At 39.6% G+C, this 22,124-nt stretch overlaps 1 protein-coding gene across 1 annotated transcript; it reads right to left on the bottom strand.

The window, feature by feature from the left end:
- Window positions 1,764-16,126, bottom strand: LOC8063662 (tRNA ligase 1). The gene is made up of 27 exons (XM_021454203.1): window positions 15,902-16,126; window positions 15,415-15,807; window positions 14,689-14,739; window positions 14,514-14,596; window positions 14,333-14,432; window positions 13,243-13,321; window positions 12,498-12,621; window positions 11,890-11,996; window positions 11,655-11,783; window positions 10,507-10,571; window positions 10,248-10,412; window positions 9,943-10,103; window positions 9,833-9,864; window positions 9,581-9,762; window positions 9,173-9,252; window positions 8,800-8,865; window positions 8,434-8,723; window positions 7,580-7,687; window positions 5,416-5,513; window positions 5,249-5,309; window positions 4,699-4,775; window positions 4,537-4,608; window positions 4,389-4,465; window positions 3,987-4,067; window positions 3,462-3,564; window positions 2,809-2,967; window positions 1,764-2,625 (listed from the first exon to the last, which is right to left on the bottom strand). Exons 1-27 carry the CDS (start codon window positions 16,031-16,033, stop codon window positions 2,233-2,235), a joined length of 3,468 nt encoding a protein of 1,155 aa, XP_021309878.1. The 5' UTR covers window positions 16,034-16,126; the 3' UTR covers window positions 1,764-2,232.

Here is a 22,124-nt window from a genome sequence, read left to right as displayed (position 1 = left end):
CTCGCTGATGTGGATATCATAATTCTTGTGCTAGTGAACTTTAATACAAATGATAATAGATTGGTGAGGTGGACATCTTGTATGTCAAAAAAAAATTGATAGTGACAAATGAAAATGGACCGCTAAGGTGGACATTTTACATTTTAAGAGAAATAGATAGTGAGGTTGATAATAGACTGCTGAGTTAGACGTCTTGCATGGTGGTTGCATGGGCGGAGACACGGGAGTAAGGCCTATTCCCCCTATATGAACGTGAATTTTGCATTAAATCTTTATAATTTGAAAAATAAATACCGTTGGCCTCGTCTAACATTAAAAAAAATAACTTCCTAGCTCCGCCCCAGGGGGTCGTACCTAATGACCAATTCATTTTTCATTTCTCAAAACCAACGTGCAATAATGTTACATGATTAAGTTCCATTTCTTGGGTAATCGGAAATGTTTAGCATCGATCATGTTGTATTTGCACCAGTGGCTCCTATTATTCTCTATGCAATCTGGTTTGAGATATATAAAAAAAATCTAGCTTGCAACCTTATATTTTCTTTCATTGTGGACGGCGGACTCCTCAGTCCTCACCGATGCTGCTCTCTCCATCCATTTATAGGAGTTAGCCAAAAGGTCAACAAGACTGCCATGTCTAATCATAAGGTTAGAAGTCGTAAGTACATGTCACATCCCCCTTAATTTCACTTGGCACTATGAGTGGCGCCGGAAAAAATAAAGATTGAGGCCTTGTTTGGATGTTGTCGGATTCACCTCAATCCACATGTGTTGGAGTGGATTGGGGTGGAATTTAGTTCAAGTTCCACTCCAATCCACCCCAATACATGTGGATTGATACGAATCCGACTACATCCAAACAAGACCTGAGGGTATAAGGGATAAGGTGGTCTGTCTTTTCTATTCTACTCCCTCCATCGGCGTTTGACTTTATTGACTGTAAGTTTGATCATTTGTTTTATTAAAAAAAAATAGACAAATATAGTCAAATTTAAATTATTTTTAAAGAGTTTTTATTAATAAAGCAAGCTACGACAAACGTTTTATGGGATGGATTGAGTACATTTCTTTCGTTCGTTCATCCTGAGTCCTGACGCAGTGACGCTTCTCTGCAGCCATTGTGACTATTGTCCAATTTGATCTTAAGGTGGGCCCTGAACAAAGTTAGCAGTTTGTTGTGAGATTTTTGCCGATGCTTATGTAGCTCAAAGTGGCATTAAGCTTGGCCCATGTTTCAATAAAATAATCAGCTTCCTCCTTTGGCTGGAGCAATCGACTTATGACTCTATGAGAGCACGAGAGGACAAAGTGACGAGTGAGAGAAGAGTGCTCAAATGATTTTTTTACTTACCTTCTTGTTCACCTGAAACCTATTTTACACAATTTACACGTCTATTTGCTGCCTTACTGGGCATGTTCAACTGCAAGATGCCTATAGTCCACCTTAAGGTCCCAATGCCCAAAAAGCAGGCCTCCTAGTAGCGAGGTAGAACCGTGGAAGTCGCAAGAATTGGAGAAAAAGAGTCGCCAAAGAAACTTCTCCGAATTTCCAATCCCCTTGATCAGAGATGGAGCAGCCAGCCACCCAGGGTGGAAATCAGCTGGAGATGAAGGATGCAGGTTCAAGAATGAGAAGGGGACAAAATGAGCAGGAGCAAGAGGCACGGAAAAAAAAAGTGCCCGGATACGTGTTCAGCCCTGTTCTAGACTTCTAGTCCTTCAGCTTCAGTGTTACTGCCATCGCTCAAAAGTGATTCTGCTTTCCACTGACATTAACACCAGCATTATGTTAGCCAGTCAACGAAGCATTCCATCTAGCTAATGTTGCAATTTGAGGTAACATACCGCCAACATGAATTTTACTTCTGGTCAACTGTCGTGTCCAACGGCCTCTGAATATTCAAAATACACTAGAAGTAGAATGATGTGCTCTACAGACAACTCTCTCTCTCTCTCTCTCTCTCTCTCTCTCTCTCTCTCTCTCTCTCTCTCTCTCTAGTGCTGAATTAAACTCGATGGCATCTTGCACTTTTTGGAACATATCGAAGTAGAAATGCAGTAGTCTAGGTCAGTCCTATCGTGTCAAAATTTTGTGGCCTGAGGCTCGATGATTAGCTGTCTTGGCTTGGCCAGGATGAGCTGTTAACGTTAAGTCCCCCAGCAGCAAACTACTATTTATTCTATATTCACTTCTGCACATTCGTATCCTAAAACCAAGGTAGTAACAAATCAGTAGAAGTCCACCACCCCAGATATGGTGATGGGAGGATCAATCGGCACCCGTTCTGCTTTTCCTTCCGAAGCCAGCTGCGGCAGCACGTTTGCCTCCTTTGCTGCGACGCCTGGAGCTGTCCACAGAGTAGCATGTGGCCACTCGTTCCTGGAATTGATCTGCTCATCGTGTACTGCTCCGAGCTGTGCCTCAAGTGCGGCCATCTTGTCAGTGTAGTACAATGCGCTGAATGAGACAGGGACTTCCTGGTGCTGGTAGATGCCATAGCTTGCGACAGCAGCCACACCATGGCCTCGTTTGTGGGCAAGGGTGACGTGAGCCTTCTTTAGGTTGTCCTCCAGTCTTATCTTGTTGAGGAAACTGTTGACAGCTGTGTCCTTCTCTGCCACCTGTTACAGTAATGCAGCGTAGAACAAGTGTCAGATTGCAACATCGTCACTGCAAAGACAACCTAGTGGCACGGCACAAGGCCACAGCTGAGAAGGATTCCAGCAAACACTCTAGCATGAGTCCTTCGCGGCAAAATACAGAAACTATCTTTTCTCAAACATAGCTGAGCATACGGTTCTTACCTTGTGGAGAAGGCCCAATATATCGGGTGGGCTTAATCGAACAGCAGCAAACATGATATTGCCAAACTTCCGCTTCCCAGTATCAGGTGTTTTGAGATCACCTTTGGCAACAGTTTTTAACTGTTCCAGTACTTCTTTCACAGCATAGTCAAAAGGAACCTAGAAAAAAAAGTATAGGTAACATCAGAACCGCACCATGATTTCTGTGTGCTTAACAGACTCTTGTGGTGTAAGAAGGATTAGGATCAGTGCATAGTAGACCAACAAAATCCCTGATTAAAGCACATCGCATGAAAATGAAAAACACTATGCTCCCATTCCCACATAAGGTTGAGCCAATTTAGAGTACTGATCTACCAGTAACTTGTTTTGGCCTAAGCAAACAATTCTTCTAATGATTTTAATTCATAACATTGGTGGATGGAGGGCTTTTTATTTCATGAACACGCAAAAGAGGTGGATGGAGGACTTGAATGTCATAATTTAGTAACCTCCCAGTCTTTATTGGAGTCCTCACATATAAAGTGTAAAAGAAATGACTCCTGCAAACTACGTAGTCGTCGTAGATTTGTAGTAGCCCCACATGTTAAAATGTGTATAAACATTCAGCTAACATTATGATCTTGAATGGTAAATAAATGAAATATCGTTACCTGAATTGAGTTAAGATAATCAGCATTCCCAAACAAGGTCACACGCAACCTTTGTTCCCACTGTGCCCATTCTTTAGCGTATGAACCTTTCGATGGCTCTGCTCTGATTTCACATTTTTTGCAAAACATCAGGCAGTGTATATAGACATGTGAATTCAGAAATGAAGCACTAGTTCTGTCAATATCATCATATGAAGTAACACTACTACAAATGTGATTAATTGTTTTTTGGAGAAAAAGTGCTTTGAAGAACCATTCCCCCCTACCAAGAAATCTTATTGAGATTGAAAAAAGGCATTCCCCCTACAAATGAACCATGAAGTAGTACTATGTATGCAAGAAGTGTTATACTGCGGATCCCTCAAAAAACAAAAAAAGTTATACTGCTAGTCTGCTATTTTAGGGATGCTAGTCTGCTATTGTACAAAGGCATTCTGCACTACACAACCAAAGTGCTGTTTATTGTTCACAATGTGCTGAAAAAAGGGGTTGTAATTAATATTAATATGGCTATCAGTTTCATACCTTCCATGCCTGCTCTGATGCATCCTGAACAAGCTAACCCCCTCATCTAAGATGGTTTTGACTGCACCAGGCAATGGAGCTCTGAAATCAGAAGAAAACAGTATTAGTCACATCATCATGATTTTATTTTTCTTGCACACAATATTGAAGGCGGTCATTTTTCTTGGAAAGTAAGTGTAATGAACATCTCCATATTTTCTGTAACTGCATAGCATAGCTCATCGTTGAATTAAAAAAAACAAGCAGAGTAAAACAATAAAATAAAATAAAATAAAATAAAATAAAATAAAATAAAATAAAATAAAATAAAATAAAATAAAATAAAATAAAATAAAATAAAATAAAATAAAATAAAATAAAATAAAATAAAATAAAATACAATACAATGAAATAACCTCCTACCTATCCGGCTTCAGGAGTGGCATCTTAACAAGATAGCCAAAACGTTCATACAGTTCGTTTTCAAATTCTCTTCGACTCTGAAATTGACAGCATTGGTGATTTGGCATATTTCAGTAGCTAAATACATTTTTCCATGATATATACATACCTTGCCATCATACAGGTGGTAGAACATTAGCAAAACATAGCCTGCATTAGGTGAGGCCTTGTCCAGATTTCCCTTTCAAATTACAAATTAATATAAAATCAGCCATTTCACAATACATAAAAACAACTAACAAATTTGCATGAGTAAATATAGACTACTAACCGGATGATTGACCCGCTGGAGGACACGAAACATGAAAACAGCAAGAGCATCAAGAGAAAATGGATTTGAATCCGTGCCTGGCAAATCAAGAAACCAGAACAAAAGCTACATGATCAAACATAATGATGCAAGAAAATGAGCCAACAATAGTATTATTCTTCTAAAATCTGAAAAATCATCTTTGGTTATATACAAAGTCAAAGGCTTACACCAAAATAGTTCTTTTTACAGTATACTCTTCAAATTAATCACTGCTCAAGGGCTCTCAAGCCCCATAATAAGTTAATAGCTGTAATTTGGAAGCTCAAGCTAAGTTGTGATGTTGTATCTGTCACAAATCCAAACTGCAGCCCACAATCCAAGGGGGTTAGAGGGGATTGAGGGGGATTAAATCCCTAGCAAGTCAAAATCCCTCCTATTCCCTCCCAATCCCCTCCAACCCCCACGGAATGGGGAATAACCGAACAAGGCCTTAATGTTCACATGGAGTAAAAGAAAAAAAGAACAAGAGACAAGGGAATGAAAAGTAATTATTAAGTGCATAGGATACCTTCTGAATCAGGAACCACAGGGACAGCAGCTGCCTTTGTGGACCCACACATATCCTCAATCTGGAAACAATGATTTATCAGTTCTATCTCTACAGTTAAGTAGCCTAAAAAATCAAACCAGAAAACATGCAAAAAAAATTGTTATGATTTATGATGTCAATCTTGCCTGCTTCCAAACTTCTTCATTTGGTGCATTTTTGTCAGCAAGGGTTATTCTAGCTGGTTTCTTTCTTCTTTCATCAGCGACCTTTTGCCAGTATCTTCCTGTAATCAGTTAACAAATAGCGCAATTAGACTCATTCTAGAAGCCTAGCCAAATAGAATGTACCTGGGTCATCAACCAAATAGGATTCAGCTGAGCCTGCGGTGGTCTGAGAAATTGCTATTACTGTTCCTAGTATAATTAGATTAATAAAGCTGCCTCCTAGTATATTTCAGTGTCATGGTCTGTGATTTAGTTAGGCCAGCATGTACTTCTTATCATAGTGGAGCCTACGGCTGGCAGCAGATCCGATTCAGTTTGTGCCAACCTATTAGCGGTTCACAATCGAACTGAATAGTCCTGAAATGACAGAGGGTACACAGGGCTTGGGCAACTCAAACTGACAAAAAGTGAGGAGCATTAACCATCAGAGGTTGAGAATTTAACTGATGGCAGCAGCACCAAAGCTGAGATGCAAGAGATGCTGCACCATGGGCACAAGAGTTGAGGATGGAAGACGGAGGGCAGGGGATGTGGCCAGTGCCGGAAATGGCAGCACCAAGGGCTGAGACGCAAGACATGTTGTCAGGCAAGCCACCATGGATCATGGACTGCCCTCTGAAAACTGCATACCCAAACATCTATCGCATTTGTAATAACCAACAGATTACTATAGCTGAAGCCAGGAGAAACAACTGGAATTTTGGTCCGATAGAAGGAGGTGAATGGCTTGAGCTGATAGAGCGATTAGTCAGTAACTTTATCAGGGACACAGGACAGAGTAATGTGGATATTGTAAATCATCAGGAAGTTCACTACCAGATCACTCTACAGATTTATTACCTTTGGCGGATGATAGACTTTAGGACGCAAAAACTGTGGCCAACCAAAGTTCCCCTAAAAATCCAGATTTTCTTGTGTATACTATGGCATAACAGATTGCAGACGGCATATCAGTTGAGGATCATGAAGTGGGATGGATCGAACCTCTGTAAACTTTGTGGGAAAGAAGAATTAGCACAGATCAACTTTCTTTCAGATGCTCTTTAGCAGTGCTGGTCTGTTGCTGGATTAGGAAAAGCTTACAGTGGCCAATTATACCAACATCACGACAATATGAGGATTGTATTCTGAGGGAGGAACCAAACAGATCAAATTGGAGGTGTTTCATACTAGCTGGGGTGTGCTGGAGTCTGTGGAAACTAAAAATGAATGGGTCTTTCTAATGTTTTAGTATCTTCACCTAAATGTGTACCTTATAGGATTCTGGGTTTTTTTTCTAATGTTTTAGTATCTTCACCTAAATGCGTAGCTTATAGGATTCTGGGTTTTTTTACAGCATTGGAGCAGGATGGCAAGGAAGGAGGAAGTACCACAAGTGGAGAAGCGCTGCTGCAACATCTGAAGCACACACTGACAAAGCTGGTGATGGCTGAAGTACTGGAGGTTCTAGTGCCAAAAGACAAGGCTGTGGGATCTCTGTCCTACTTCGCTTGTTAGTTACGGCAGGATTTATGTTTCTTTGTGTTTAGCTTTTGGTAGTGGAGTGTGTTTATTTGAGTAACTTAGTACCCTTGTTCTGTAAGCTGGTAATCCCAACCATCACTTCGTAAGCTTTCTATAAAGCCGGGCCATGGCTATGGTCTAAAAAAATCCATTTTGCTATTTGCTGGTGAGAGATGATGGCTGCCAGTAAGGGATTCATGCTGTGGACAGTGGCAGAGCTGCTTTCGCTGAAGAAAAAAAGGAGAATGGCAAAAGGAACAAGTGGCATGCCCGAGGGTTGAGATATTTTGGACGTGAAGTTGAACTGGGTGTGCTAGGGCAGTGCATGGCAGGTATGGACTAAATGGGCCACCAAGAAAATGGCGGCCCAGATTGGGCTGGGCCAATATATTAACTACTATAATCTCTTTTCTTCGTATTCAGAAATCACAAACCCAATTACCAACTCGCGACCCCAATTCTCACCTCACTAACCAACAGTTCATTGTGTTCACAGACACTGTGCACGGTTCATTATGTTCAGAACTAAGAACAATACTGCTCACCACTAACTGAAGCCACGTTTTACTCCAATAAACAAAGCGACCATATAACCCTAAATAACGTCTCAAATGCTCCATACCTTTAATAAGATCCCCCATCAAGCTATGAAGAGGGCGATCATCTCCAAGGCCACCAGGTGTGTTTAATATTTCCTTGCACAGAGCTGACTTTGCACAACCAGGTATACCTGAAAGGAAAATGCTAAATCAGAATCAAGAATTGAAAAAACCATTTTTAATATTAAACAACATTGTACGATAAGGTAAGTATTTTACTAGTTGCAGGATGAAGATTGGTAAAAAACTAATTTAATCTACTGACAGCGCAGCACATAGTTTTGACGATTACTTAGTTTATCTAGTCCATAAGCTATTCAACAGGCTAATATGCGAACATTAAGATAAGTTATAAGTACAACAGAAACAATAGTAACACTGTAGTGACATAGTTTTTTGACAATTGCTTGGTTTATATAGTCCGCACTATTCAACATGCTAATGTGCGAGCATTGAGATAAGTCCAAACGAAACAAAATGGACGCTACAACTTTTTGACAATTACTAGGTATATACAGTCCATATTATTCAACAAGCTAATGTGCAAGCATTGAGACATCAGACAAGTCCAAGCGAAACAAAATGGACACTAGAACTTATGGGTATTCAGAGGTCTTAAGAAAACCTAAACCAGTAAGCTTAAGATCTAGATTTTATTTGAGATTAACTAATGGTTTCTTACAAAATTTGATATCAGCTATTATTGGATGGCACATCAGTATTGTGGCTGAAGGCCAAGGGCTGATACCCACAAACCAGTAAAATAGAACTCTTTTCGTTCTTTTTAATGTTGATCAGTGAAAATATACCTGTCTCAGTTACTCTAACTAATGAAAATGACACAAAAACTTATTAAACATATATCAGCAGTAATTACCCGGAAAGAATACTATAAGGCCCTCTGTTTTGGGAACAACATCAACAGATGTTGATACAGGACTGGAAGGTGCTGCCCCATGATCTGCCCGGAGATCACCCTCTTCATCCCTCTCTGCATCAAGAACGGCCAAGAAATTTCCGGTTTGAACAAGGTTACCAGCAGCCCCAATCAAAGCCTGGTTTGCAGGGCTGCGTTTGGCATATTGTTCAAGGAAAGGCTCTGCTTCACTAAGATACGTTGAGGATGAGAGTGGCTTATTCCCGTACTTCCTTCTAATGTAGACAGCCCTGAAATGAGGGAACTAATCATATTAGATGAAGGAACATTCACAGTTCCATAAGAGAGAATGTAGCAATAAAATACCATTCATCCAACATTTTGCTGAGCTCTCTCTGTTTGTTTGCTGATGTTCCCCAGTTCTTCATTTGCCTATAAGATTGAAGTAATCAAGCATCAATTGTCATGTGATGAAGAAAACAAGTTGAATATATCAGAAAAGGCTATATCCTGAATTTATAAGTTATACTTTAGAGATATTAGCATTATTAAATAGGCAGAGCTCTAGAGGATGCATTAGACCTGTTTTTCTAACACTACATAAATTGTGGAGACATCTTAACTAGAGCACTATCATGATAAAGTAGCAAACTATGCTCTCATTTTGATTCTTCATTGATAACCCAATCTGTTGCAGAAAATATACTAGTGAAACTTAAAATTTGCATACATAGCATACCTTAGGTAATAAGCTCTATAAGCAGATGGTCCATCTTTGAAAAGGGTAGACAATCCATTACGAATTAAAAATGTTCGCAACTGTCAACAAATAAAATAACTAATTGTTAGAGGATGCATATTCAAAATAAAACAAAGGTTAACTTCAATGGTTTTAGTCCTCTTCCACATTCGAAAACAAAATAGCTTTGAAGCGAAAGGAAGACATACATATAAATAACAGTAGTAGATAAGATCACAATGACAGGAACAGGAACTAGGAAACACTAAGTAATAACATTTCCAAACTTATTTTTAGAAGCACACCAAAATGAACCTGAACAATCCAAAGTAACAAATACTGGTGTGGTACCTCAAGAAGCAACCAATAATACCTACAAGAAAGCTGAAAATATTGATAAAGAAGTACCTTATATGTCAAGAATTTTAGTTTAACCATTAGATTTGAATCCTCATCAGCCAGACCATCCACAGCTGAGGAATTTGAGTCCAAGGCACCACTGATATTTTTCAGTAAAGTGTCACCATCTTTGGCTAGTTCAGCCGCTTTCTTATTGTTCGCCTTGAACAAATTCACATCAACGAAGAAACCTAACCATGGAATACATCTCAGTAAAACACACCTCCGTTCATACTAGAAATGTGAAGGCCTCAAGCTTACCTCTATATAGAGGCCACAGCCCTTGGTTTTTCCTGAAGACAGCAGCATAGGTTTCAGAGTTAATGATATAAAGGGTAATGTAATCTACAAGGCTGACTTCACAAGCTCACCTCATCTCTTGCTGGTATCGTCTAAAAACAGAATCATTGTGCACATGGATAACCATTTTGTAATACAAGTTGTCATTTGAAAGTGAATCGATCTTGTGGTAGTTCCAGTAGCATTTGAAAGCTGCTGAGAAGTGCCTCTGTTTCATCAAGCGAATCATCTCCTGTAACAACCAACAAAGGCAATATATCACATCTGCATAGTTATTGGTTTATTGTTGCAGTAATTTTATCAATAGTGAAATCATACCCATTACAGTCAGGAAATATCTATCCTCGGCCAGATAGTCAGATACCAATGAGCTTACCTGCAGTTTCTTAGTTGCATAGTCTGCAGGATGAGCTTGCAAAAACTTCGTGACAACGGATTTATCAGCAAGTCGTGACTGAGCATCAAGTCCACCATTTCCAAACCAATCCGAATGGTCCGGACACATTGAAGCTCCAACATTTTCAAGCAGTGCCTTGATTTGCTGGTCATGTACCATTATAAAGTTATAGAAAGGTTGAACAAACACAAAGTATGATACCTCATGGGGAGCAAATACCAATTTACGGCATTCATACCTGCTTTTCATCTGACCTATTAGAAGCACAAATTTCTCGTAAACTTGGTCCTAAATCTGAGTCACCTGCAACAGCAAATAAATAATAAATGATTAATAAAAAGCTAAAATGATTAATACTCCCTCCATCCCAAATTGTAAGTCATTCCAAGAATCTTGGAGAGTCAAACTTTTCAAAGTTTGACCAAATTTATATGATAAAATAATAATTATTATGATACCAATTAAATATCATTAGATTCTTCATTAATTATATTTTCATATACTCACTTTACGTTACAAATCTTAGTATTTCACTCTATAATTTTGGTCAAACGTGAAAATGTTTTGACTCTCCAAGATTCTTGGAATGACTTACAATTTGGTATGGAGGGAGTAGCTCATAAAACAATTGCACCCCCCCCCCCCCCCACCCCAAAAAAAATGCATCAGAAAGCATTTCTAGGGTACAAGTATATTTTCAAAAGGGAAGATGATTCTATTCAGTGTGTTTCCCTGAACCTCAGATTCAGTTCATGTCCACAGAACCTACCAAGAATCAATCCTGCAAACTGGACATTTCTAAATAAGCCACCAATTTGCAGTTCTTGGCATCATGGGAAACATTATGAGAAAACATTAAACCTGTCTGACATACTATATGCAACAGACCAACGCATTATAGGAAAACTCTAGTTTTTGCCTCTCAAAAGTTGAAATGCTTTTATTGGCATTATTTCACATGTCTGATTTATTATCAATTGTCTCCATTCTAAGAATAATACTAGGCTGATCATATGATTCATTTACCATTGCCAATAAGCAGGACTAATACTTACAAATGGCAGGAGCTAAGGGTCTGTCCTTGCTTATTGCTGGGGGGACTTAGTTTCTTCTCTGCTCGGTCGTTGTTCACTTTGTTCTAAGTGTTAATGTCTTAGAAAACAGAGAAAGTGTGAGGGTGTGTGTGTGTGTGTTTCTAGGTCTATGTAAGACTCTTTTTTCCCTTCTATTAATACAATGATACGCAGCTCTCCTGCGTGTTCGAGAAAAAAAAAATACTTACAAATGGTAAAGATAGATAAAAAATAAAAATAAAAATAAAAATAAAAAACTCATATTGGAAGAACAAACTCAGCAACGCATATAACTTTAGTTCCAGCACCTTACCGCCATCTAATGGAGCCTGAGGAAAGGTTTTCAAAACTTCTTCCATTTGCGCTGAACTTTGACGAGGCACAATACGGGCAACCAGACCTTCAAGAATCTCACCCTGCACTTTTACATGATCTTTTGACCCTATAACAAAATTAACCTATTGTCAATTCCCAGCAGAGATGGCAGTTAGCCAGTCACACACAAATGTGGTGAAAACCAGTGGTTTAGAAGTCAGTAAGATGACAACCTGGTACAGCTATATCAGCTATTTCATCAAGGGCTTTGCAAACAGGTGTTGCAGTTCCTTCTTCACATAATGCATCATAAGCAGCAAAAAATGAGGTGGCAGATTTCCTGATGAAAGATGAAAACAGAAAGCATTGTAATATTATAACCAGAATAAACACATATGTTGTGAGGGTAATTCTACAATTGCACGCAAAAGGCATGCATACAGGGTTGCAGGCCATCCAATGGATGAATAGAAACATGCAACATGGCTAGTTAGCCACACAAAGCATTCATGTAAAAATAAGCAAAGAAAATGCTGGCAGAGGACAACCAGCATAGTAATGAGAAATAAGCAAAAGAAAATGTTGCCAGAGGACAAGCATAGTAATGGAAGTTTCTGAAACACTACAAGATTGGAAAATACGAAAGATGTCGAAATTGAGTAATTGACAATTGTATTATTAGAAGGTATTCTAGCCATCTTTAAACCAACTGTAAATGTTTCTATCATCATTTCACCCTCTATTTTTTAGATTAACAATGTACATGTACGGTATCACACATGAAACAAAGCAGCCCAAATTCTTCACGATTCAATGCTCCTGAGCACAAAGTTATTGGCACCTTGTTGAAAATAACCACACATGGTTGGTAGGTAGGCGCCACTTCCGACAAAATGCAATCACCTCTGGAGTAGAATAGAATTTTGGCTTGCCATTGCCCAACTCAGTCACAGCTGTAACAACAGCTGCATAATGCCCAAAACAAGATGAATAAATATGCAAATACCAATAATGATGAAATTAATGAACTAAACAAAGGCAGCAAGAAACTTAGTAGTAAAGTAAATGTGCGGCAGAAGTGGCTGCCCAGAATTATCAATCATATAAGTACTAATAAATAGAAGGAACAAGATAAACTGGCTGACACAGATTTTATTCTACCAAAAACAACTAAAAACTTTTGAAATGCGCCAATGCAGAAAAATAAACAATTAAAATTTAAGTATCCATGTAAACTAGGGGTGACATAACATTTTACTAGCTTTTAGCAGTCAACAATGGCAAAGAAGAAATCAATCCAGCGACACAAACATAACAAATTATTGGTGACATACAAGACATTTACCCGGCAAAGATATCAACAGCTGTAATCCAATAAAATGGTTAATTCTTTCTGTGTAAATGAAAGTCAGTTGAAACCAAAATCTGACCCTTTTTTCTTATTTTTTTCAAAAAAAATCCAATTGAATATAATCCATTGTCAAAACAATGGCATCATATGTTAGGATGGAATGCACTACCAGTAATGATGTATAACAAACTACACAAAGATTACTAATTTCTTTAGACAGAAGAAGAAGGCGTACCATAATCATCCTTGGGCCTTTGCCCATGATCTCCTAACACAGCTGTCACAAGTTCCATTGAAATGCTAACACGGTTTTTCTAGAAGCATGAAACAACGAAAAATTAGGAACCATAACAAAAACTACAGAGCCAAAAAACCTCCATGAGTCAGAAAGTAAATATGTACTACAGCTACAATGATGATTCTTAATTTGAGTAATTACTAGCACTGGAACTGATTATTAAAAGCACATAAGATTTCTGCTTTTTGATCTACTTGTTCCCTAACACCATTCAGAGCTGCAACAGTAAAATCTTACTGTAACCAGCAAAAGTTCTAACAACTAGCTAAATCCCACATTGCGGAAAAGCTTAGCAAACCTAGAATTGCTCCTTTGTTCCTATGCTACTTATGAAATATGCAAAGTTGATTTGCAAAGCACAGCTAAGGTGGAAACATGGAAACCAATTCAAAACCGTATTCATCGCTCAAAAAAAATTGAAACTTGGCACATCCATGGAAGTGCTTTGTTTGAAAGTAGGAATGCAAACTCACTTTTGAAAAACCCATATGGAAATGACAAAAATTAAGGTGCCCGTGCAGGTGTGGACCTTGATTTTCTCACCTTCGTGTCAATTTTTCTTAAAAGTGATTGAAGTATGGTTTCTAATTGGTTTTCATGTTTCTATCTAAGATGTGATTTGCACTACATATTTTCCTAAATTATACTCCCTCCATCCCAAATTATAAGTCATTCCAAGAATCTTAGAGAGTCAAAGCATCTCACGTTTAACCAAATTTATATCATAACATAATAATATTTATGATACCAACTAAGTATCATTAGGTTCTTCATTAGTTATATTTTCATAGTAATATCTATTTGATATCATAAATCTTTCTAATTTTTTCTATAATGTTGGTCAAACTTGAGATATTTTGACTCTCCAAGATGCTTGGAATGACTTATTAATTGGGATGGGGGGAGTAGTTCTATACTGAAACCACAACAAAAAGTAAACAAAATTAATCATCCTTTGTTCCAGGCTGTATGCCACTTCTATTTGAATTACTTAATTTTGATATAATCTTCACAGAACATGGAATACCTCAAGAAAATCATTGAATTCTGCTTGCATTTTAGGAGCCTCCCTTCCCCAAGCTTCACGAAACAGACGCCCCAGAACAAAAACGCCTACTGCAGTGTAACTACAAGAAAACATTGAAACTTCAGACACAGCAAACACTTATCATATAATCAGCACAGATTAATGCAACATGCACACATACACATTCCCGAAGCTGTTCTTCGCATATGCACCGCCATGGTGACCGGCATACATGAAGAGGGAACCAGAATGCTTGAGTGTAACCTGAGGGGAATGAGCATCATAATCACTGGTTACTACACACAAAGAAACGGCCATTTTTTTATTTTAAAGCAAAACCAAAATGTGAGATATACCTCCAAGTTTGCTAGCCCATGAGACACCATCTCAATCATTCTGGTCCTTGTCTGTCATCACAAAATCAAGGGTAAGCTTCTCAATAAAAACTCAAAATGTTACGCCACTTACTAAACTGCAATAACAGAAACCCAAAGAAGCCAGAACAATCTACAACCACAAGGATTTACTGCACAGTGGGTTCATTAAACATTCCTTCGTTGCCCGCGGAGTGCAAATTAAATATTTCTTAGGGTATAAAGGTTATATGCATGATATCCTTCACTTCATGAAAATCAGCATAACTTCCATCAAGTCCTGCAACAAGACTTAAAGCTACAATACAATGGTCAAGAGTGTCACTACTCAAATCATCACAGGATGCAACAACAACAACAAAGCCTTTTAGTCCCAAGCAAGTTGGGGTAGGCTAGAGCCGAAACCCAACAAGAGTTCAAATCATCACAGGATGCATGGGCGCTAATTTCATTCAAAGTACTCTACCAATACTCAACATTGCCACAATGCTATGGAAACAGGCAATGTTGATAAACCAGGATATGGCATTTGCTTGGACAAAATCATGCCTCACAAAAACTACAGAATAATCATTAATTACCATAGGGCGAATCCTTAACGATTTCTCAGTCAAACTATTGGCATTGTCATGTCAGTCAGAAGGCACAACATGAAGGAATGAGACAATGACAAAATTGAACAACAAGGAGCTGCCGGCAAGCTCTCACCTCCTGATCGGATTTTTCATTTTCGAACTTGGGGTAGAATGTGGCCCTGATTTGGGCCTCGGTGAAGGTGCTGTTGTCCACCTCAAAGCCCGGGGCAGACTTGAAGAGTCTCGAGAGCTTCTCAGTCGCAACACCGTCCCGCTCCTCTGTCACACTCACGGAAGTCGAGGTGGACGCTGAAGCGACACCAGGGCCGTCCCCCGCGGAGGTCGTGTAGCCCCTGGGCACCCACAGCTGCGCCGGCCCGGGCCCGGGCCCCGCCCCCGCCGGTGGAGCCTGCGAGGCGAGGGTCATCTTACGGACGGGCTCCGTGATCTCGGCCGCGGCGGAGGAAGAGGACGAGTAGGAGACGTCGGTGGCCTTCGGCTTCCATTGACGTGGAGGCGGCTTCGTCTGCACGAAATAGAGAGAGAGAGAGAGAGGTGGGGTTAGGGTTTAGAGGGTTTATCGAATTGAGGGGAGAGGAGGGGAGGAGTAAGAAGCGTACGCCGTCGCGTCGAGGCATTGCGAGCGCGGGCGCGGAGACGGCGGAGGAGGAGAGGCGGAGGGGGAGGGGAAGGAGGAGCGGGAGGATGCGCCGGGGGGCGTGCGGTGAGAGGAGGGAGCAGGCGGGCGACATATAAGGGCGGGCGAGGCGAGGTGGCGCGCGGCGGCGGCGGAATGGTGGGTCGGTGGCGCCGACGACCCGCGGCGGTTTCTGCCTTGTGTGACGTGGAAGCAGCGCCGTCTGGAGCGCGTGACTGGGTCACATGCCAGGGCAGCTTGTAAACGTGGGCTGCGCTTCGGCCCAGGCCCAAACCTGCCCAACAAGCATAAAAAATCGTCACTTTTATTATTTCTATTAAAATAAATGATCTCTTGAATACACCTACAAGGAGAAGCATACAAAATCATTGTTTTTTATTATTTATTATTTCTTATTAAATAATTTCCTAAATAAAATTGCACAAATGTACTCATATTCCCCTTGTGGAGAGATCTCAGAGTTTGGAAAGGTGGAATGAGGGGGTGTTTAGTTCCCCATAAAATGCAAAATGATAACTACATTAGAACGAGGGAATGCAAAATACCAAAATTTCAGGGTTATGTTTAGTTTTATCCAAAATACAGAATATATTACCCTCATGAAGGCCTCTTGAGGCCAAAATCCAAAATAAAGAATAACTATTTTTTGCCAAAAAAATTGCAAGATGTTCTTCCGTTATGCAAAATAATGGACCAAAATCAAAAAATGGGATGAAAGGGGAACTAAAAACCCCTTAAATTTAGTCATTTCGATTCTGAAGGACGCAAAATCTCTTTTTATATGTGGCATGTCTTTAAAAATCAGAAGTTTTCCATATTAGCTTATATGAAAATCATAGAGCTCTAAGACTTATAAATTTGTAGTTTCTTATCTTTTCAGTTGAAGTCATCTTGGTGCTGAAATGATTCAATATATTTAAATCCATATAAAATATATAAAAACATTGTATCAGTTATTTTGGTATCAAATTAAAATGGCATCAAATGAAAATATAGTGAATTGCAAACTTATACATCTACTCGAGTTTTATTATTTTCATATGAATTTTGTCTCTATACAAACTCATATGGAAAACCTGTGAACTTTTATTTTAATATAAGTTTCTAGAAAAGGGATATGTTTCATTCAAAACAACGAGGTTTAAATCTTGATGTTTGAACTAGTGAAATTTAATTTTGCTATTTCAGTTGGACAAAGGATTGTATTTTTGTAGAATAAATATTTGGCCAATTATGTTTGAGAAAATGAATAAAATAAAGATATAAGTCAAAGATTCAGCTAGAGAAAGGAATATAAGGGAACCATCACATACTTTTGAACCCATGTCTCCGAAGGGGGAAAAAGGCTATATATATCCTCGGAATGCTCAAATTGATTTGGTGGGTGATCTCATTTATGCCCTGACTTCAACGGTTTTGATGATTGATGAGTACAAGTATTTATGATTAATGTGTATTTTTGCAGTGGATCAACACATTGGTTAAGTCAGAAGAATGTGACTATGATTTAGAAAATGTCTAGGTTGATAAAGTGGCGTATAAGGAGGCTATAAGGTTAAGTGTAGCTTGGTGCTCACAGACACCTAACCTAGCGTGTACTAGAGCTTTATATTTTTCTTTAGTCTTACTATTAGGAGGTCCAAGACATATATCTTAGAGCATCTCCATGAGTTCTCTAAACATAATCCTAATCCTTGTCGTTTAGAAGACTCTTAACCCATCCTCCTAAAGTTATGCGCAATTGAGTGTAACACCCTAAAAATTGCTCCTTTTGAAATAGATGTAAATTGATTTAATTTTGTATTTTTGTGCTCACCAAAACGTAGTAAAATAATATTTTTTATTAAACTAAAATTTATCATAATATTTAGCAACATTCTTGTGCATACATGCTGGTGCATAGGATTTCAGGTGATGTTTGGTTATTGCTCCTTTGTGTGTTGATAGTGAGAAAAATATTTAAAATACGTTTATTAGATCGATCTTCCTCCTTCAGCATATATTTATTTTTTTCCACAATCAAATTCCTTGTCTCTCAGCTCAATATTTCATCCAGAGTCTCTCAGAATCTTTTCTTTCAAACCTAAGTCACTCCTCCTAGTTTCTCGTCCATCAGGAGATCTCTACAAAAGTTCTTGTGAATTTTTTTTCGGCCTTTTTCTGTGAGCATGATCTAATTTTTAGATGCCCCAAATTATCTCATCATGAGCTCCAAATATTTTATTTGGGTTCTTCATATTCCATAATGTCTCTGATAATTTTCCCTGAATTTTTAGAGCTTTAGGGGTACTTTTGCGGCTTAAACAATAATTCTGGACTTTTTTGGAATTATTTTTATGCATGAAATTAATTAATTTCGAAAATAATAAATCTTTGATCTATTCCAACTCAGTCCAAACCCTAGGAGTATATATATAGCACTTGTGTTCTACACCTAGGGTGTAGAATACTATTCTACACCAAAGTGTTATACTGAATAATTCAGTATTTTTCAGTACCCGTGTTTCAGTATTATTCAGTATTTCGTGGTCCTGGGTGTACGACTGGATGATACTGAACGTTGTTCAGTATTTTTTCTGCTCAGTTTTGACTTGTGGTGTAGAATATTATTCTACACCTAGAGTGTAGAATAGCGCTGATATATGCATCTTTCTCGATTTCTATTTTCTTACTCGTGGTTGCCACACGATCGCTGGCTGCATCCAATGCTCAATTGATATGGATGTCCAAGCTCCTTGATTCAGCATCACACCCTTATATCACCGATAAAGCAACACAAGCATGGTTTTCCCTCATCGCTGTTTCCGGTTATGTGGAGAGTCTTGTTGTTGGACACGTCTCTACAAATCGTTTTCTATCTTCATTAAAAGAAATATCACACGTAAGCACCTCTATAAAAGGGAGCAAAGCCCCAGCTGCGTCCATATTCCCCATCTACGCCGCCCTAGAAGCGCCTAGCCTTGCCTTTGCCGCCGCCTTTTGATCTCGTCGAGACACCAGCTACCGCCGCCGCCGCATGTTCGCGTTTGTGGCCCTGCTGCTGTCCAGAACTCCATACAGCTTTTCACGACGAGGTAGCCGCTGCCGAACGCCGACGCTGAACATATCTCTGTCGTCAAGCTCCGCTTTCTGCTCTTCATATTAAGACTTCGAAGCTGGAGCTCCGCCGCCGCAATGAGCCGCACGACCTCGTTGTCCTTTCTGTGTCGACGAGAACCCTAGGTGAGCTCGCGATCGTCGACTCTATCTTATTATTTTTGTTTTTTGGTTAACGGCGCTCGGAGTCATCATCTGGACAATCACCAGCGGGTATCTAATCGTTGACAATGGCTGGCTGCTGTGCGTCGTGGGTGTGCTCTGGCTTGTTACTGGATTGATGAGTTCATGATGACATCATATAAGTTTAGGTGCCGTTTTCTGTTGAAGAACAAATCTAAAAATACAAAGAAAATACACTGAATTTGTTTAGCTCATAAAATCTTCATTTTAATTCCGTTTTATTCCATTCAAATTGCTTAGGTTCATAATCATGAGCTCTACATGTTAGTAAAATTGTTTACTCAGTTTGAAACTTTTTATTTTCGTGACTTTAAGTAATTAATTTCTTTTCTACATAAAATCTTAGAAAATTCATATCTTTTTCGTTTTAACTCCGATTTTCGTGATCTTTACGTCTGTGAGATCGTAGCGATGAGTAGAATCATTTTATAAACTTTTCATACTGCTTTTATATGATTGGTGTACTGTTCTAATTGTAGCCTTGTTTGCTTCGTGTATGTTGTCTCCGTTTGTTTGTGTGTTGATGATCGATGATCGAGTTTAGTCGGTGAGCAACTCGTGGTGAACAAGAGTACTTCAGTGATCAAGATGAGAGCCTTGGACAACTAGTAAGACTAGCGGGATCAACAAGAGCATTTGGATTAAGGCAAGTATAACTTGGGACTATCCTTGTTACCTATACACAATTAATACAATATTGATCATATGCATGTGTCCACCTTGATGACCTTAGCAAAATCATAGATGATTGTTATCCTGAATTCCTTGTTACCTATTTGGATATGCATTTGGGTAGTTCTTGCTAGTGCTTGATTATTAATCCATGATCTTGTAACTTGAATATTTAAATATACAATAAACAATAAAATAAGCTTTCTAGCAACTTGAATATAAAGGGTGGAAAGAACTTTGGCTTTTGCTGGATTGATGTTGACCCTCCATAAGGACTTATCCCTTGGCAAAAGCTGGGACAACTCATACAACCATGAGGGCTATAATGGCTCTGGCTTTAGTTAAGTATGAGTAACTTTTCTAGCTCGTTAGCGGTTAGCCGTTGTGGCGCAATTGGGGAATAGCAGACCGTGGATTCCTGCGGGTGAATCATACGGACTGACTAATGAAACCAAGCGGCTCTAACTTGTTAGACGAACCTTTGAAAGACTTCATAGTGATCCCTGTCGACCTCCCTAGGAAGGGGGTTAAGAGACTAGCTACCTCGAGCGAAAGGGTAAATCATGACTCATGGGTAAAGATGTGCAACCTCTGCAGAGAGTTAAAAACTAGTATACTAGCCGAGCTCACGGTCAGGAGAGGCCTTGGGGATTCTTGCATCGACGATGATGATTCTTGTGTGTTAAATATGTCCATTATTTATTATTTAATGCTTTACATTATTTATGTCACATTGATCATGAGATTGTGGGATCTATTCAATCTAGTTGCTATACTTGTTGAGTTCGACATGGACTCACTCTTGCTGTTTCCCCCACACCTCAGGAGATGGTTTAGGCTTGTGATCAACCAGTCAGTTGGATCCTGTAGAGTGGAGTTAATACCCGAAGTTGGAGTTGTCTATCCGCTGTTTGTTATCAAAGGTTATCTCTTTTATATTAAGTACGTCATATATTTATGCATTGTCTTTTGATATTACCCCTTATTTGTAGCTATATGTGAGATTTGCCTTCTAAAACTCACATATGGTGCATATCTGGTTTTGTCCTTAAAATCGGGTATTACATTGAGCCGCCGGACCTGCTTGCGAAATGTTCCTACGGGTTCTTCTCTCGAATGGCAGTGATGCCCTCCCACAACTCCTCATACACTCTGGTTGTGGCACGGATGCTTTCATGATGGCGCATGGGGTAGGCTTCATGCGGACATCGTGCGCCCTGCGGGTCATGTGGTTGCGGATGCAGAGGCCACTTGCTCGCTGTCGCTGGCCGTCGGAAGGAGACATCATAGCCAACTATTGGTGGTGGCACCGACCGCACGATGCGGGCCATCATTGGTGCAGCGTAGGAGGAGGATATTGCAGCGCCAGTTGGATGACTTGCCATGATGACGTACCTTTGCTCCTTGCCATTAGGGTGTTGTCCTGTGCCTACTCAGCTCCTCCTTCACCATCGCCATCACAATCATCGTACTCATAGATGTAATCCTCCTCACTGGTGATGTCGTCACAATCATCGAACTCATACATGTACTACTCCTCACCGGCGCCAGCATTGTGAGGCATTGCTTGAGCATGCCATCCGCAAGCATCGCTTGGTTTGTGTTATTCTGGTGCTGCCTCTTTGTGCTAGGCGTTGACCGACCGCTACCTCTCTGTACCTACATGGTCGGTACAAGAGGTCTTGCTCGGCGCGTCATAGCTGAGGCCGACAAAAAAATTAATGTGTGTTGACGATCACTAATAATAATTATAAACCGTCAATGCAACCTACACCTATACTTAATTCCATCACCAAACATAGGAATAAGAGTTTAAACTAATAAAGTCCACAAGTGTTAGTGAATTTATGATTGTAGGAGGATTTAATCACAAAACCATCATGGGGGACCTATTCGTTAAAGCAAATTGCGTTTATTCACGGCGGCATCAACGTAGAAAAACTCTAGAAGGCACTAGAAGGCAACTCACCAAAGAGGACCCTAAAGGGCTGACAAGGCCTAGTCAGTCCCACCCCTAGGCCGACCAACCTGTTGGACCAAGGTGTCAACCTCCCCTTCAAATGTCGGTTCCACACTACCATTGAGATCCAATCTACGTTATTTATTCGAGTCGGTTTGATCCGAGAGCTCAAAATTGATGCTCTAGTCTACCCCTCCCTTAGCAGATCCTTGAAACCCTAATTTATATCTTTAGGATCATAGCCAGCAATTAAGAGAAGATTAGCCTTTTATAG

This window comes from Sorghum bicolor, chromosome 2 (assembly GCF_000003195.3).
Source record: "Sorghum bicolor cultivar BTx623 chromosome 2, Sorghum_bicolor_NCBIv3, whole genome shotgun sequence".
In the NCBI taxonomy this organism is placed as follows: Eukaryota; Viridiplantae; Streptophyta; class Magnoliopsida; order Poales; family Poaceae; genus Sorghum; species Sorghum bicolor.
The sequence above is the reverse complement of the archived record's forward strand: the minus strand, read 5'-3'. Positions and strand labels throughout refer to the sequence as shown.

Coding starts and splice junctions, on each gene's coding strand:
- LOC8063662 (XM_021454203.1), bottom strand. CDS start 16,033: ATGTCGCCCGCCTGCTCCCTCCTCTCACCGCACGCCCCCCGGCGCATC. Junction 9,865..9,942: donor CGATACCAGCAAGAGATGAG/GTGAGCTTGTGA, acceptor TGCTGTCTTCAG/GAAAAACCAAGGGCTGTGGC. Junction 5,514..7,579: donor GATGGGGGATCTTATTAAAG/GTATGGAGCATT, acceptor AACTGATTACAG/GAAGATACTGGCAAAAGGTC.